The sequence below is a fragment of the Thamnophis elegans genome, chromosome 1 (genome assembly GCF_009769535.1).
Source record: "Thamnophis elegans isolate rThaEle1 chromosome 1, rThaEle1.pri, whole genome shotgun sequence".
In the NCBI taxonomy this organism is placed as follows: Eukaryota; Metazoa; Chordata; class Lepidosauria; order Squamata; family Colubridae; genus Thamnophis; species Thamnophis elegans.
The window spans coordinates 95313187-95333111 of record NC_045541.1 but is presented as its reverse complement, the minus strand read 5'-3'; the positions used below and the strand labels follow the sequence as shown (position 1 = coordinate 95333111).

General features: G+C 34.8%; 1 protein-coding gene across 1 annotated transcript in view; it reads left to right on the top strand.

The window, feature by feature from the left end:
• The window catches only part of LUZP2 (leucine zipper protein 2), a 372060-nt gene that overhangs the window by 270760 nt on the left and 81375 nt on the right, over positions 1-19925 (top strand). The window contains 2 exon segments of the mRNA XM_032227123.1: positions 7789-7851; positions 16251-16313. Coding sequence (XP_032083014.1) covers positions 7789-7851; positions 16251-16313 — 126 coding nt within the window.

Genomic DNA, 19925 nt, shown 5'->3' with positions numbered 1-19925 from the left:
TTAGTTATATGAATCAGGCTTTCATCTTGCTTTAAAACTAATTGCATACTTTAAAATATTTAGGGTGCCAAACACATGTTTTCCCCCTTCTATGCCATCAAACCATGCAAAGAACCATCATTAAGAAGAAATGACTTATTTTGGCTATAAATCCTAACAAAATTACAGAATACTATTTTGTGGGGAATGGGAGAAAGTTTTTCTTTCTATATACAGAATCCTAAAGATGGTCTCAGTGTAATTTGCTTTGATGTATTTATTAAGGAAATGTGTTATAGGAAATTATACCACATGATTCATCTTGCGGGGGCAAATTATCTGCTTTTGTGTCTTTCTATCCAGGAGACAACATACATTTTATGGGTCCCAAATTCCTATGCTTTCCTATATCAAGAACATCTGACATATCTGGATTTTTATTTTATATGAGCAAAATAAAATATATTTTGAACACACATTTATTGAATGTTTATTGAACCATTATCATCACACCATTACATCAAGTTTGCCCCCTACCCCCAGATTTATAAATGTAAATGAAAACCTAATCTAAGACTAACAATTATAAAATCAAATTCACCACATACCATTAAAACTTGGTTAGTACATTTAAGATTACAAACTACTTTTCTTTATTAAAACGTATAAGTAAATACTGAGAAGAAAAATCCCATATATTGTTTAACATACAACTGGGCTTTACTTTCACAGAAATGTGTTATTTGCTTGAGCAATGGAAAAGAAAAACAGAACAAAGAGAGTTGGAAAGAATGTACTGATGACCCTTATCATCTCTGTTAAATGTTGGTGCATACAGTGCAAAATGCACAAATTACAGATGTATTTTCTTGATGAACTTTTGTTTATATTAGTCAGTGATTAGGGTTGTGAAGAAATAGGTGCTGATCTTTCTCAGCTACTGTTAAATTGCAAAGGCAAGAGGTACTGTCTGATTTTGCATATGTCCTAATTTTAATGGATCTGCAAACTCAGGAATAAAATCCAGTAAATTCCATTCAAATAGTCTTTGCTTCTAAGTAGGTCTGAATAATGTTGTGCAATGCAAATAGCACATTAGACAGGGAAAAATATTTCCTTAAATTGCTGGGCAAAAATAAATAAATACTGTAAGTAAATACAATAATTATTTCTGAAGGAGTCACTTGTATAATTATTTTTGTAACAGTATAGACTTACTATTTAATTCTATATTTAAAAAGATGCACTTTTATATATATTACACTTCATTGAATAATGTGGGACTCCCTTTTGATGTAAGGATATATCTTTGTCAACTGCTTTTGGTGTTTACCTATGAGACATGCAAGTTTCTTCTTTTTCTTTCTTACTAACTTTAATTTTGATCCTATCTAAATATGAATCCAGTAGTCAAAACTTCCCATAAATGGTTGAAGAATGCTTAGTATAACTAGTATAACTATATATAGTTACACTATAAAGGATCACTTGTTTGATTAGATCCAGTGTAGTTACACTATAAAGGATCACTTGTTTGATTAGATCCAGTGGTGTTCAGAGGATCTTGCTACTTTTGGTACAACAGCAGCAAGATCCTCTGAACACCGCTGGATCTAATCAAACAAGTGATCCTTTATAGTTACACCAGTTATACTAAGCATTCTTAGTATAACTGGTATAAGGTCTTTTGGTCTTTTTTGGATCTTCATGCAACATTGCAAAATACGTAGAAAAGGAATTTATGAACAATACTTCAATGCTGCTTGTAACGAGTGTTTGGAGTAGAGCTTCAAATGTTGTCCTTCTTTCCACTAGATTCTATGTATAAATCAAACTTGTAATCTGATATAAGCTCTGACTTATGAGACTCCATCTTCCCATGCATGCTTATTGACTGAGTTGAGATTTTACTTGATTGCAATAATGTTAAGTGTACAATCAAAAAGGAAGGCACCTGTCAACATGGCTTATTCGAGATTACAAAAGAATATTGACTGAATATTGATATATTATTCTTCAAACATACTTATTCATGGAAAACTCCTCACCTCTTCAGAAAAGTCATTTTGAATACTTTTTAAATTCCTTTTTTCTAAAAAAAAATTAATAATGATGAATTAAGTGAACTTTAGGAGAACAATTATTACTGTGCTAATTAGTGTCACTCAGTATGAGAGGTATACCTCAAAGGATATGGGATTCTTTGTAATATTCTAATTAACATATCTTAATGATGTGCCACATAGTGTAAAATAAAATAATGAGTGCAAGTTAAAATAATATTTTAAAAAATAGTTTAAAAGCAAATTAACTGGGGCAAAATATTTTACTAATATTATTGTCTTAGAAAGCACACTTTGAGAGCTGGCAACACAGCCAGACTACTTACTTATCCTAAGCACAGCTAAACTATTTTTCAAAAGTTCTTCTTCTTGCAGAAGTGGGACTATCATCAATATTAATCAAGATGCAAAAGCTACCTGTCAGAGCAGTGAGGTTACAACTGAGCAATACCAAAGAACATCCCAACAATGAACACAATGCTCATTTGCTCTCATGAGGGTCCTTGATAAATTTAACCTGTCATGTCGTGAGATTTATGGAGTATAGCTTTAATAAGTAAAGATTATATCATTTTTCATTATGCTGTCAGCAAGCTTCTAATGTGATCGCTAGTGCACCAGCACTTTGAGGACCTCCAAACAGAGAGGCAGACTTTGAAATGAATATGTTTAGACAGATAGGCTTGCATGCCAATCAAAATTATTTATCCATAACCATTTTCTAAAGTACCCAGTTCTGTGCTGGGAAAAAAAAAAACTACATAGACATGTCTAGAAAGTTCTTAGAAGTCATGTTCAAATTGAAGAAATCTTTTATCTTTACCCTTATCTTTACCTTTTTTATTTTTTAGAAATTATACAGGTCCACATCGAAAATCAGGACAGTCTGCCTGTACATTGTAGCCTAACAAATTGTGCCATAAGAGATATGTTTTTGTGAGCAAGAGCTCACTTCATCCCTAGACCTCATCCCAGTATAAATCTTACATTAATGTAGCATTTCCCTTGTATCTGATGCAGTGATCTGTGGCTCACAAAAGCTTATGTCTTTAAGTACAATTTGTTAGCCAGGAAAGGTGCAACCAGAGTCGTCTTGATTTTTGGTTACCAAAGAATAATATGGCTGTCTTTCTATAGTCCAGTACACAGAAAGCTCAAGATGTCTGGTATATTCAGTAGCAAAGATTTGGAAGCTGAAGATAGGAAGGATTCTTGCACAAGGGGGACCCTGGAAAGCTAGTGACAGACAATGTTGGACTAGCTGAATAAATAGATGCAGGTAGTATTCACACACTGCAGTAAACTAAGTCTGCTTAACCATATGTTTATTGAATTAACTACAACTTCATGGGTTTGCACAGCACGCTAAACTATTAATCATGGTTTGAGCCACAAAGCCTGGCTTCATAGTTCATTAAATGAAAATGAAGCACCCTTGCTTTGACTCTATATATTATGGAGACACAGTCAAAGTCTGACTAGTATAAGGCAGATTCCTATTTTCCTGTAGATATACTTCAATGCTTTCTATTTAACTAGAATAGTACATACTGTATAATTCTCCCTACCTGTACTTTTCATATCACCCTCCTATTTTGAAGATTTATCTGATAAGAGGAAGCTTAAAAAGAGAAAGTTTTGCCAGAAGTGACTTTTGTAGTGTGTATTTTAGAATACTTTGTTGGCAATTTAATTATACAACCTGCAGAGTGGGGATGTAGTGTCCTGGTGGTGTGCAATGCCATGCGGGCATTCAGGAGCTTTAAAATCCCTTATGTAAGGATCCTAGCAAAATGAGCAAAGCAACTGTAGAACCGGTAATCCTGAATTTAGTACTTTCTGCTTTAATGGTGATAGAAGTAATTTTAAAACTTCTTTCTTAATTTGAACTGAAGAGTTCTAGCCTTAGGGTAACCTTTCCACTACAGCTCCTCTCCAGATTGGTTTATAATTAATCACACTATCTTTTTTTGAGATCCATCATGCCTTTGACTTCTCTTTCCATGGCTGACAAGTAGAGCAATGGTTTTGCATCTCTAAAGTTGTGCTTAAAATGCAAATTAGATTTGTGTCACATTCCCAGTTCCCCTTTTTTCTATATCCTTTGCAGGGATAGTTTTATGGAGTTCCTTGCATCCTAAAATCTAAAATAACAAGAAACAGGTGGACAAATCACATTTCCAGTTTACGTGCTATCATACATAACCAGAGGGAGGGGTATTTACTATTTAGTAATTTTGCAATACTTATAAAACTTTGTTGCTAGCTTGTTTCTTGAGGCTGTCTGCAGAAAGTCTAATATCAACCCATTAACCAAAAAATGCCTGCAGCAAGACAAAAGGATTGATAAGTATTAAGAAGCTTAGCAATTGTCTTATCGGAGCAGGGCAACCTTGGTATACCTTCCAGTTGTTTTGAATTACAGCTTCCACAGCCTCCTGCTGCTTTCCATGCTTATTGTAGCTTATGGCCATTAAAGTCCAAAACATTTGGAAAGCAACCATTTCTTTCTATCACAACTGGATATTGCTAACAAAATAATTCTGTTCTTTTTGATAATAAGTAGTAAAATAATTAGACTGCAAAATTTTCCAGAAGCTGCCTGACATCCATACACAACAGAATAAATACTATTGAGCCACGGTGATGCAGTGGTTAGAATGCAGTACTGCAGGCTACTTCTGCTGATCATCAGCTGCCAGAGTTTGGCAGATCGAATCTCACCAGTCTCAAGGTTGACTCAGCCTTCCATCCTTCCGAGGTGGATAAAATGAGGACCCAAATTGTTGGGGGCAATAGGCTAACTCTGTAAACTGCTTAGAGAGGGCTGTAAAGTACTCTGAAGCTGTATATAAATCCAAGTGCTATTGCTATTGATAGTCACAAGCATAATCTGGTTAACATTCATCATTTCCTTCTCTCCTCCACCCCAAAAAGTAATGGCATTATTAACATTTTTATTATTATTTGTGAGATAAAGAACTTCTCAGCCTTTATTTAATCTTTAACAAGCTTGTATATGGCAACCTAGAAATTATGTCCATGGATTAATCTTTAAAAAAACAATCCCAGTAAAATGAACACAAGAATAAAAGGAATTTTTGAGAAATCTTGTATTCTGCTTAAAAAGCGGTGCTGAAATACCAATTTTTACAGGAGCTTTGATCAGGAGCTTTAATATTTTGCACAAACTCAATTAGCACATGGCAAAATAGCTTTCTTCTTTTCTCTTGAATGCTTTGAAAATAAAAGTTGTGATAAGAATATACAGATTGAGTTCTCTGTATTTTAATCCCCTGGTTACTCTTCGTTGCCTCACAGTGGCACACACACCTGCAAAAAGCAGCTTGGAGCAATTTATCATTGCAGAAGGAGCCACTTTCACTGGGTAATAGACGAGAACAAGTTAAAATGTGTGTGAAACAAGATGCAGGATGCTGTCATTGCCCAGAAAGTCTGCAAAAAGATACATGAGGGAAATCCAAATGTAAACAATGCCTGGGAATTATTCCTTTTTCCATTGGCTCTATTTAGCTCATTTATTTGGATAAAAAAGTGTCTAATTTACAAATCAAACTTTCCATTAGGATATGGACTTAAATCTGTCTATTGAGTGCAATTAATATTCTGATTCAATTGGCAACATGCTTCATGGGCATATATTTTGCACAATGCTATTACTAGCTAGCAATAAATTTTTACTGATACTGCAAAGTCCTTAAGTAAAAGATCCAAACGCTTAGGGACCAGGTTTTCATATTTTTTACTGCTATTTCACATATTTCATTTAAAAATATGTTTGGAGGCAGTGTGAAAAGTAAAGGAGTTCCCCAGCACACATATGCACTGTGGTAATACTTTCTTTTTTCCTAGAGAGAAAGATAGATTCAGTCTCTTTTAGGCTTTCTTTCTCAGAGGATCTATTTAAATAGGTTTTGCCACCTTTAAGAAAAGCTTTCCATTATCAATATCTTTTACATAAAGCAAAGTAAAACAAAACAAATCCCTGCTCCCTAAAATAGTAGTTATATAGATTCAGTGGCAATGATTCAGTAATTCAGTTCATCTGGAGAGTAGCAGTTTGGGAAAAGTTACCTACGGCAATTTTGGGATTCCAAACAAATTCCTGATTATATTCTCACATTCTTCCCCCTCTCTTTCATACCCCCCTCTCTCATCTCTTGGATGGAAAACCTATGACATGTGTGCCACAGGTGGCATGCAGAGCCATCTCTGCGGCATGCTAGCTGTCACCCCAACCCAGCTCCACCATGCATGCATGCGCACCTCCCACCATCCAGCTGATCTTTGGGTCTCTGCTGTGCATGCTCGGGAGGAGAGATGTATGTTCTTGGGGGCACTTGCATTGCATTTTGGGGGTTCACGTGTGCGTACACGCTGCCCCAGACCCCATTTTGGGCCTGGAACCAACCTGCAAACCAAATCAGGGTATGGAGGTGCCTCACATTTCCCCTTGCACCCCAATTTGGGCATGGAAGGCCTGCACCAACCTGGAAACTAAAACTGGGTGAGGGGCGGTGGGGCGCATGCATGGGGGCTGTGCGTGCATGCATATGGGTGGGGCACATGCATGCGGGACACATACACAGGGGATGTTCGCATTGCATTTTGGGGTTTTGCTGGGCACTCAACACCAAAAAGGTTAGCCATCGCTGTAATAGGGCATTTGTTTGTTATTCCAATGTGTATCCCTTTGCACTTAAATTAAATGACATTTTCCATTGGATTGACCATTCTCCAGCCTGACAAGATCTTTCCTTAGTTCTTAACAATCATATCTGATTTTACTACTCAGAATAATTTAGAATCTTCAGCAAATTGTGTAGCCCTAAGTCCTTAGCCTTTATGAATGTGATTAATGTATAATCCCAACAAAGTTTTTCCCTAATTGAGAAAATTATCTTTAAAAAAAAACAACAGGAAAAACACATGGCACCTTATCCACTGATTGCTAAATTTGTTCAAGAGCTTTTGATAAGGAAGGTTATCCAAGACTTTTTGACAGTCCACATACATACATAGAATTACCAAGATTACCTGTGCGTATGGTGCTTCTCAACCTCAGCAACATGCTGTCCAGGGAATTCTGGAACATTTAGTCTACCCATTTAAAAGTCACTGAGGTTGAGAAACACTAGTTTAGTATGTTGTACTTTGGCACATATTTTTAAGAGAGGTGCTGCATTGAATACCAAAAGGGAGTTTAGCTAATTAGCCCTGGCAATATTACAAAGTGCATAATCTTCTTTTGTATGTGACTTGCATGTACAACTAAAAATGTCCTTTTTCTCGTGGAAGAGTGTAAATTCTTGTTTTTATTCAAAGAAACCAATGTTTTAATCCCATATGGAAGAGAAAAAAACAACTTGATGACTTCCGCCTCCAGTTTCCCCATTTAAAGCTGATCTTTTTGAAAGGGCTTCTATCCTGATCATTATATTGCTTTCTGGGTATTGCATTATTAGTACATGTGAACCAGAACAGGAATAAATGGGGAATTTGAATTTGAATCTGAAAGGACTTTTGCAGTATGCCTGTCAGTTTAATTGAAAGGATCATCCTGTATTTGTAACATATGCTTAGTACATTAATGTCATAAATGTTAATAGATTTTTTAAAAAAAATGCAATATTCATTATGTAAACTTCTCTCTATGGAATAGTATTAGTTACTGAATATTTGATTACACATTACTAATATCAAAATATTTCTCTCCTTTCCTTAGAACAAAAGCCTGAAAAATAAACTCCTGTCAGGGAATAAACTTTGTGGAATTCATGCAGAAGAGGTAAGGAAAAAAATATACAAAAAAGTGTTATTCTGACTATTATAAGGATAGCTAAATAAAACACCCTCCCTCAGCAAATTGTCCTGTGGATTCTGAACACTTTATGAGCAATTCCAAGGCATTCTGGAAGATTTGCTTGATAGCAAACAATGCATCTTAGATTGCAAAAAATCACTTTCATTCCAAGAGTGAGAGATTAAGGGGGGGGGGGAAGGGGATGGTGCCAACCAAGTTGACAGCCTACTAGTAATAAAAGAATCTGAGCAGGCCATGGATTACTTTTTCTAAACAATGTCTTCTTTTCTCATTAAGCTTTTATTCTGAATTTGGACTGCCTGGACCCAACAAAATGGTTGATAGTTATATGCTATATATTTATCTAATTGTACGATTTAGCCCATTAGGGCTATGCATAGCGTGGAAGTGGGGATAGAGTGTGCTAGTATGTTTGGAAAATGGACCATTTCTTCTTCTATATTCCTGAATCCAGAACAAACAATTGAATTGAATACAAATTCTAATGACTTAGGAACCACTTCTATTCTAAAAGTGATGGCACTTTCATTGAATTTCAAGAAGTTATTCTCTCACTGTTTGGCTGTGAAATAGTTGTTAATCCCATTTGGATTCATTGGATTTTTCTCATTAGTTTTATTTCCAGAGCTCTCACATGAAATCAATGCAAAGGAGGAAAACAGGCATTTCATGAAAGATTTGACCCACAGTGATAACAAAATAAATCTATTGTTGCAGGTCACAAATTAAAGAATGTAAGGAACTAGTTATCGCTACATAGGTTTTTAATATTCTTAATTGAAAGTAGTAGTAGTAGTAGTAGTAGTAGTAGTAGTAGTAGTAGTAGTAGTAGTAAGGCAGTTCTGGTCTGCTAGATCATTTGGGCATCAGCAAATAATTTTACAAATTGATATGGAACTGAAATGAAGAAATGTAGAAAGTGTTCAGTACTAAATTGTTTCTGCATCAGATTCAGTGTCTATATAAGATTTTTTCATAGTGTTAGGTAGTATCAAAATCATGTTATTTCTTAATCTATTTCCTTGTTTACTACCTTGCCCTTTTGAGTCACATTGGGCAGCCTACAAATTGTGGACCATTTGTTATAGAGATAGCGGTCTTTTTTTCCATGTTCACAATTATTTATGTACGTATATGTTTATCATTCATTTATATGTTTCTAGGCATCTATTTATGTTTGGCTTTGACAATACGTTGTTTAAAAAAATTAAACCCAGACACTGATCTGGTATACATTTCTGAGATCAGCAATTTTATCTAAAACATGTAACCTTTTAAAAACATGGGTAAATAGTATTTTCACAATTATAAAAATAATAGATATAATTTGAAATCTCTAACTAACTATTAACTATTGCTATATTTTTCAAGGGTTGCAAATTAACTTAATTTTTGTTTCCATGCAGAATAGACATGATTTGTGTGATCACATAAATAATGCTGTTTCTTATTAAAAGAAAAGAGGACGGATACCTTCAACATTTCAAATACTTTAGTGCCATGTTTTAGGCAGAAAACTTTGTGCTGGCTCAAGGCTAGTAGATGAAATGCATTTCAAATATCCATTCCTGGTCCTACTGCTATAACTTTTGCATGTTGCTGCTATAATATATATAATAAAATGAAGAATAACTCTTTCCAGGTTACTATCTCAGATAATCGTAGAGTGACCTTGGATTATTTTCACATATTCATCCAATGTCATATGCTTGCTTGCAGTGTTTCCAGTACAACCAATGGGCTTGAGTCCTTAGTGTAATCAACTCTTGGTTATTTTGACTGTGATTGACTGAATAGTTGACTTTGGCTTTTGCATTGTCTCACGATTGCTGATCTGGGAAAATGGTTAATGAACATGCTTCTATCTTTAGGAATTCTCCAGGGAATATATTATGTTGGAATGGATTTACACAAATAACTACTGGAGTCAATCTATCCTGGTTTACATTATGGGGGTTGCATTTTCCAAGCACACATTTACTTATATTTGTTCTCATATTTCAAAATATCATCATCGGCTAAATAATATTTTTATTTATGTCACTGGATTTCGCTTCAAGGAATAATTAATCCTGCTTACTTGCTTCTTCCACTGCATTAAAAGATTCTATAAGTGAATTGAGTCATGTTCTAGAATATGGAGAATTCATAAAGGTCCTACCTTGCTACCACCTTGTCAATTGAAAATCTTCTCTAGAATGTAGTAACATGGTACAGAAAAATATCAGTCATCACAAATGAGCTTTATTTAGGTACAGCTTGCTTGGTGGTATTCTGTGGAAGTGCTTTGAAACATCTAGTTCATGCTATAAAGGCAATTGATTGCACATAATATATGACGATGCTAATAATTGACATGGATTTATTGGACAACAGGCAATGATGGGTAATAATCAATACAAGGGTTTCTATTTAAACATGCCAAAATGAAAGCAAAATTTTGTCAGACTAACCAGGTAAACCCATAAACCTTGCAACACAATAATAAATAAAGGTAATGCTGAGCATAATGTATTACTTCAGCTTCAATTTAACTTTCTCTGCAGCTGTTCACATAAGGAATTCAGTTGTGCTTGCATTTTTTTTTCTACACACAAAGCTCTAAGAACAAAACAAAGTAACCAAAAAACAAGGAGTATCCATATGCTGCAAGGAAACTATTGCTTTTTTTGAACAATAACACAATTTGATCCAAATTTATTGCCACTACTATCCATCCATAATAATTGCCAGAAAAGAGAGCACATTTTCAGAGCCACTGTTTCAACTTAATCAAAAATAATTTATTGGACAATAACATGCACATCTTTCTCTAGGAGGTAGGGGGCTTCTACTTTTCATTCCTAAAAGGTCAAATTAAATTGATTCCCAAAGCTGAACAACCATTAAACATAGTAACATAACTATGTAAATAAATGCTGATAGGAGTGGTTACAATCCCTTAGGGATGTTGTTCTGAGGCACCTAACTAGTCTCTACTGGCAGAAGATAAATTGAGCATTTTATACAGCCCAGCCTGAATTGCTTAAAGCAGCTTATTTCCCTCAGGAGTACTGGAGGACTTTCATCTGTTTCCTGTTCAAAGTTATGACTTAATCACTTCTCTCTCTCTCTCTCTCTCTCTCTCTCTCTCTCTCTCTCTCTCTCTCTCTCTCTCTCTCTCTCTCTCTCTCTCTCTCTCTCTCTCTCTCTCTCTCTCTCTCTCTCTCTCTCTCTCTCTCTCCTCCCCCTCCCTCCCCTCCCTCCCTCTCTCCCTCTCTCCCTCTCTCTCTCTTTGTATGTGGAATGGGGATAGGTACCACTATCTATAAATAAAGACAAACTTTTACTCAGTCATTTGTGGAATTTGACCATTCTATGTAAAGCATAGCAAGAAGTCTTCACCATTCATTGATTTTTATACCATTGAACTTATTTGCAATCATCATTGAAAATACTCTGTCTGTGCTCAAGCTGATTCTCTCTGAAATGTCTTAGGAACATCATGTCTGGATTGAGATACTTTAGAAAGGGCTTTTAAAGAGTTTAGTCTAGATTGCAGACTACCATGTCATCCCATTGAATAATTCTGCTGCTGCTGTGCCTACCCACCTTCTTGCTCCAGGAAAGGTCCTGCACACCTACACAAAGTAAAATACATTCTAGAAAAAGTGCAGAAAAGAACAAAAAGATGATTAGAGTGCTAGTGGATAAAACATATGATGAAGGTTGCAGGAACTGGATATGTCTAATCTAGCAAAGAGAAAGACTAGAGGTAATATAATAAGATTCTTACAGTATTTGAGGGCTGTCAAAAAGAAGAGTGGGACAACTTTTCTCCAAAGCACCTGAGGACAAGGCAAGAAGTAATGAATGAAAATTTATCAACATCCAACATAGAACTAAGAAGAATTTTATTAACAGTAAGAACAATTAAATCAGTGAATAGATTCCCTTCAAAATTGTGAGTGAACCATTATTGGAGGATTTTAGTAAGAGTTTGGACAGCCATATTGAATAGTATAAGGTGTGCTGCTTGAACAAGAGGTTGGAATAGAAGACTCTATTATTCTTTATTATGTTACTCTGTTAATATATAGAAATGCACACAGATACAGGCACAGATGGGTTTTTTTGCAGGGGGGTAAGATGATGACTACAAAAGACCAACTAAAAGACCATATAGTTAGTCTTTTGTAGTCATCATTATTTCAATCTCCATCACCAACTCCCAAATATCCCAAATCATCTGAGAGCTATATGGGAAGTAGGAGTTTCAAGTGATTGAAAAAAATGAAGAAAGGTATGGCACCAGATTTCTTAGTTTCATTTTTTTTAAAGTGACAGAGAAAAGTAGGATACTCACAAGTAACAAAAAAGAGGAGGATGAAATGGAGGAAGCTATTGGTATTGGCTATGTTTCATACCAGTACCTTTCTATTTATAAGACTCAGTATTAACTCAATTGAAGGGCCAGCTGAAATAGCCAATGAACTTCTACAAACTGAAGATTATTGTCCAAACCAGACAGGAAGCTCGAGAATCATAAAATGGTAAAGTGTATCTCAAAAATTAAACAAGAAAACTTTCACAACAATTGAGGGATTACTAGATAGGCGATGTTGTCTATTGTCCTCCAAAAACAGTTGCTGGCAAGGTCTGATAAACAGACCAACAAGGCAATCTATATCAGCATATTAAAACTAGCAGTGCATTATTGTTTTTCTGGATCAAAATTATGAAATATTTATACTGCCCTCTTTGAAGAGCCGAGGTGGCACAGTGGTTAGGGTGCAGTACTACAGGCCACTTCAGCTGACTGTTATCTGCAGTTCAGCGGTTCTAATTTCACCGGCTCAAGGTTGACTCAGCCTTCCATCCTTCCGAGGTGGGTGAAATGAGGACCCAGACTGTGGGAGCAATATGCTGACTCTGTAAACCGTTTAGAGAGGGCTGAAAGCCCTATGAAGCAGTATATAAGTCTAACTGCTATTGCTATTGCTATTGCTATTCTTCTTTCTCTCCTTTGTTTTGTTTTCCATTAACCCATTCTTTCTCAATGTTCCTGTTCATATGGCCAACAAGGTCAGGAATTCTGGGACCTGTAGCCCAGAAATACTGCTCCTGTTGGCCCACCAGTTTTTTTTCTTCTGTATGTTCTTTTACTTTTAGGGACAACACTTTTACTATTTTTAATAGATTCCTTTATGTTATATGTTTTGGAATATAATGTATGTGTTCGTGTAAACATACATACAATACATATTGCAGTATAACTCTGAATAAGCTAACACAATAGTTTAATTTAAATGGGAGATGGGAATTTGCCTTTTTGCAAAATAAAATAATAAAATTGTGCTTCTGAGTATTCACTCTAGAAGATTGTAGTTCTATTATGGAGGCCTGAAATGCCATTTTCCTGGAATTTCTCACTGATCATCTTTTCAAGGGAAAATATATTTCATAATAGAAGGTGTGTTTAAAAATAAACCTGCCTGGCTGTGAGTTTTCTTGAGATAACGGGATCTGCAGCAGATTTCTCCTGCACAGCAGGAACTTGCAACAGATGCATTTGGAATCTAATGATAAAAAAGCACTTTATGAGCTATATATTTCAAACAGCGTGATTAAGTTCAAAGTAGTGACATTATGCTGAATTTTAATCATCAGTTAAAATACTTCAAATATTTACCTATCAACGGAAATGGCAAGAAATGTCATCTAGCCAGAGGTGATTATGTATATAGGATACTGAAGAAGAAACAGATTTTGGTACTAGAGCACATCGTTTTTATGGGAGTTGGTCCATAAAGTTTTTGTATTTTGTATTTGTATTTGAAATTCATTTATAGGCCGCCCTTTTCCCTAGGGGGGACTCAGGGCGGCTCACAACTCATGGGGAGGGGGAATACAAACAATAGGGAGGGGGAATACAAACAATACATAGATACATAGCTAGCTAGCTAGCTAGCTAGCTAGCTAGATAGATAGATAGAGAGAGAGAGAGAGAGAGAGAGAGAGAGAGAGAGAGAGAGACAGACAGACAGAATATAATGCAAACTTTTTTATTAGCACATTTCAAATGACAAGGTGTGTATTGCTAAAACCTTATGACAGCAACTAGTTTTGATTAAATATCTTACTGGGCTGATAGCCTTCATGCGGCCAAAGGAACATGTGGCTGTTTGCATGAATTAAGAATTCAAAAGATATTTTGTAAGCTTCTTGTGAATTGTTGGCATCTATCCTACATTACAGACTAATTGGGTGATATGCAGTGACAGAAAACATACAAGCAATAAATCCTTGCCAGAAGTGTCATCTGTTTCTTTTTCTAATCCATTTGAAATTATAATTTGCAAGGGGGACTTCATATTTTTCCCTCCCATTCTTTCTGTTCCTTCAATTCAGTTTTGCTTCCTAGCAACTACATGAACACATTTATGCAATGCTCTCTTTTGGCAACAGTATTAGTGGTTTACAATTGCCTCCTTCCTAGGGCTGAGAGAGAAAGTGATTGGCTGAAGGTCACCCATCTGGTTTTGCGCTAAAGCAGTATTAGAATTCTTGGTTACCCACCATCTCTAACCACTACACCAAATTGGCTTCCTATAAATATCCATCAATATCTGCTTGGAACATAGTGTGTTGAAAAGGCTTGAAACGCTTCTTGTTTCTGCTTAATAATTATTTTAATATTTCCTTCTTTATTATTTTGTTTTTTCACTCATTATTTAGTCAAAGCCTAGGATTTTACATTGGCCATCCAATTTGCGAATAACGTTTTGTAAAATTCATAAACAGGAACAAATGATGAAGTACTGGGAAGTTACCTACATTTGGATAAATAAGGAAGGGAGGGTAATCACTGAAAACTAGGAAGCAAAAAAAAAAAAAAATGAGGTTCCAAGTCCAGTAAATAGCAATGTTCATAAAACTAATTTATGGCCAGTAAACTAAGATAGAGTTAACAACAGCACTTTATAAACCTGGTTGAATTCTTTTTAAATTTTATTTTATTTTAAACACAGAAACACATCAACAAAAACAAACACATGACTTAAAACAACATAGGAACAAGAAGTTCCATCATATATCATACAGCAGTTCCGTATCGGTTTCTTTGCAGTTAGTGTTTTCCCTTCTATACATTTCTATCTTGCATTCATGGTCTCCTTATTCATTATCCATTTTTATGTACAATTCTATATTTATTTATACTTAGCTATTTATAACAAAATATTGTTTACCTATAATGTGCTTTATATTTTTACTGTCATTTCTTCTCTTACATACAATTATAGGTATACATTCACATAGTTATTCTTTTTCTTTGCCAATCTTATAGTATTATTATTCCATTTAAGAGATTATAGAGTACAGTTTGAGTTGCTTTGTTTACCATCCCTAGTGCCTGTTGTAACACCACCTTATTTTCCCTTTCTTTTCTCACTCCCTTCCTTCTCTACTTCCTTCCTTCCTCCTCTCCTTCCCCTTCTTTCTTCCCTTACCTCTCCCCTATTCAACCTGGTTGAGTTCTGTTGCATTGAAATTATTTCATTAATGAGGCTTGATCCATAAAGAGACTTCCTTCACTGCCTCGTTTATTTGCTATTAAATGTAGGTAACAAGGACAGTAAAGACAGTTAAATATTTTTAAGCACTTCTTTTAGAGTATTTCTTCAAGACTTTGTCCACTATTAAGTGAATAATTCTGAGTTTAGTTTTGTTTAATTAAGTTTTGGGGTTTGTTCCAAAATTGAGGGAAATCATTTTTTGTATGACGATTGGTGCTGAGCACGTCTTCCTCACTCTGCAATATTAGCACATTTTGGCTCTTTTAACTTTGATTTAATGATATCTGGCCGCTCTCTGGAGATAGCAGTGTGCATTACTTAATTGTTTTAAAATGTGGGTAGCCCAATTCAACCAAGTGTAGAAGCTCTTCTTATAGCCTGGTCGGAATGGGTTTCTGTGCTTCTTCACAAATTTTATCCTGATAAAAACAAGTGCAACTATTAGATCCCTGCAGAAGATCCTTTTTGCTACCTCAAGGAGATAAAGGGCACAGGGGGAAAAAAGGGAGAGCCTCTTTATATGAGCTTCCCTTGCCATATATGACTTATGTTTAACCCAAGTATTAGTTTATAGTCAGTTACTATATCTGTGGGATTTTAGGATTATTTTCTGTCCTGAACTTTATGTATTTATTGTGAGTGTGGGTGTATGTGTACCCCAAAAATGTAATAATTCAGCAGTTTCCGTCCCCCGCAGCAAAATCTCAGGATACATTTTTCATATTGCTTGAACTTTATATTTAAAACTCTGTAAATGAAGCAGTATTACATTACTTAAAAGATTAATATATTATCCTCTGCTTACAGTCAAAAAAGATTCAAGCCCAACTGAAGGAGCTTCGCTATGGGAAAAAGGATTTGATATTTAAGGTGAGTTTCTTACTTGAACTGGCAGCAATATTTGCTTAAAGACAGTACAACATTAATCTCATCTGACCAAATGGTTTTATTCTTTTAACACCAATGGAAGAAAATCTCAAAAATGTCAACATACATATTCAAAGGGATTTGGAGGGAAAATGAAAGTTAAATTTTATTTCCATGGTACATTATCCAAAAAGTCATGTATTTCTGCTTTTTTTAATGGAAAAAAATTCTCACAGAAGGCAAAGTTTCCCAAGAAAAATCAAGCAGTTCTAAAACTTTGAAAATGCCGTTTATTTCACATGTAAATATCTCAAGGCTTCTTCAAGGAGGAATATTAGGGTTTTTTTTTATGATTAGTATTAAGGTTGTACCATCTCGTAAAACTTTTGTTTCTTCGGTCTCATTTTTAGATTGCTTCTATATTTAATTTTGATTTAGTCTTTGTACCATGGATGCTTTATTTTATACCATAAAGTTTTAGATTTTTATTTACTACTAAAAGTACATGATTGTCATGGTATAAATGTAAAAATTATGACACTATTATAGAATAGTCTAAGATGATTTCCTAGGAAACAGATCATCTTGTATGGCACCTTTTTTTAAAAAAAAATAGCTACAATAATTGAAAACTGACACAGGACAAATATGACTTTTTTGTTTGTTTGCTTCCAACCATTACTATTGCTACACTATATATATATATATATATATATATATATATATATATATATATATATATATATATATATATATGTGTGTGTGTGTGTGTGTGTGTGTGTGTGTGTGTGTGTGTGTGTGTGTGTGTGTGTGTGTGTGTGTGTGTGTATGTATGTGTATGTATGTATGTATATTAAAGCACTCTGAAATTTTCAGAGTGATTTTCTTTTATGAAAGAAGTCCACTGATAAGTATGTGATGAGGGAAAAGGTTTAGCATGCTTGTTAAATTTAATGGACAAAAATTTTGTCTTTTTTTTCTCATGGAAGAGAAAATGTGTATAAACATTTAACTAGTGTCTTTATTTTAAAAGTGAAGTCAGAACATACGTATATATTTTTGGTGTGTTTTTTTATTAGAATACCAGATAAAGATGAAGAAATAAAGTTCATATATCATACATCCTAATTCCACTTGTCTTCCAACCTCTCCAAAGTTCATTAACTAAAATAATGTATTTATTTTAAGGCATTATTTTGGGCAAAGAAAAGAACCCCAGTCAGGAGTGCTGGAGGGCATACAGATTAAATGATCCATTCTAGAGGCCTTTGAACTTGCAATATGATTCTGGCATCCAAATGTCTGTGATGTGTCAGTTTATTTTATGTGTGTATAATTTAGTATTCAGTTGTCATCAGGGAAGCCAAGAACAGTCTAAAAGTGCGTTTACATTCAGCATTCAGTGGAGAGAAAGGCTCTTAGAGACGGTCTCAACCCTTTTTCAGTATTCCCCTTGGTAAATTATGTGAATATTTTCTAAATATTTGGTTGCATGAAGATGCAGATGCATAACTATAATCATGTGTGGTGATGTTATTCCCTTAAGTTTTGTCTGTTAAAGAACCACTGATTTTGTTTCTGGGTACATCATCAGTAATATGCAGGGGATGGAAATGCCTTCCTATTTATTTTTTACAAGTTAAAAGCTTTTAAAGGAAAGGAGGAGAATGATCCTTATTGGAATAGCTAATGCAGAAAAAGAATTGTTTTCTTTTCTAAGTGCTGTCAAAACCAATACCATCAGTACCACCACAGAGCAAATCAAGAGGCTATTAGCTCTTATTCCAATGTATAACATGCACATGTGTTTCATAAGATAGCTTTAAAAGGATGTAATACAAGATTTATTATATCAGTTGTAGTTGGATGTACTCCTGGTTTAAGAAATATAGCCAGCATACATTTTAAATCTCTGTCAAACACTTGGCAGAATTGGCTTCTGTCATCTTGATATCCATTAGCTTGGTGCGGTGTGCAACTAATTTTAGCAGATAATCAAAACCTTGTAACAGTATACCATAAATGTTTATTGTAAATGACCATGATAAACATATTTATTTTTAAAAAGGCAAAGGTTTTTTTTAAAAAAAAAACAAACAATAAATTTGTTATACTGGTTAAGTTCAATTGGAAATATTATCAAAAGCCATGGCTGAAATCTAAAGAATTGTGAGTGGAATGCTCTCTTTTCCAAGATCCTTCTATAGTGTATCTTTGTATCAACTGAAGAAAGATTTGGAAAAGTGTAGGATTCCCCATAGCTCTGTGCAATGAGCGGAGGATTACAACAAAAAAGGGATAAATAAATAAAATAAGCCCTATTTCCCTCTCTTTATGCTTCCAAATGGGAAAAGACATGGAATGCAGAGAGAGAGTTGATAAATAAATTATTACATTCGGTAAAGGGGATTAAAAATAAGAAAAAAGTAATAAAGCACTATTTGCATAACAACGAACAGTACAGAACTAACTGTTCATTCTGAAAAAGCAAAAAGCATGTATGAGACTAAAAGGCACAGTACTCATTTATTTGAAACTTCAAGCTCCAAATATTAGCAGATAGATATATTTATTTATTTAAGTTTTATTTATTTATTTGTCAACAAGTACAAGGAAACAAGTATGAAAACACATGAAAAAATGGCACAGATAAATAGATATAAATAAGCAAAACATACCCATAAACACATAAAAAGAGTATATATAAATGGGGACAGTAGGACAGGGATGGTAGGCATGCTGGTATGCTCCCTTAGGGACCTCTTAAGAAATGTGTAAGGTCCATGGTAGACAGTTTAAGGTAAAAGGTATGAGAGTTAGAAGATCAGGTAGGGTGTCCCACACATTTACTACTCTATTGCTGAAATCATTTTTCCTGCAATCAAGATTAGAACGGATTACATTTAGTTTACATCTATTGATGCTATTGTGTTATTGCAGTTGAATTAAAAGTAGTCATTAACAGGTAGGACATTATGACAGATTATCTTGTGCACTAAGCTCAGGTCATTACATAGACAACGTAGTTGAAGGTTATTCGGGCCTAAAATTTCAAGCCTGATTGTATACAGAATTTATTGTGAGCGGAGGAGTTGAGTACTCTTCATATAAAATACCTCTGAACCCTCTCTAAAGTTTTAAAGTCCAAAATGCAGTGTGTGTTCCAGGTGGGTGAGCCGTATTCAAGTATAGATCTGGCAAAGGTTTTATACGCCCTAGTTAACAGCATAGTGTTACCAGAGAGAAAAACGTAAAATAAGGTTGACTACTCTGAATACCTTTTTGGCAATGTTGTTACAGTGAGCTCTAGGGATTAGATCTTTTGAAATGAGTACTTCTAGGTCTTTGATGGAGTGTGGGTCATCTGAAGTTATTTGTCCAATAGTTGACCTGGTACAAAGTATCCACCACCACACAAATACACTTTTTATGTAGAAATATAAAGACTAGGAGTGGAAACTGAGATTTCCACGCCTTTGATAACTGATTTGAACTTGAGGTGTGGGACCTTACTTTCTACTTTCTCCTTGTGCAGTGTGGATTAGTCATTGAGGAACCAAAGAGAACCTTAAGTACCAAAAGACTATATTTGCCTTTATGGTATAGGAATAACAA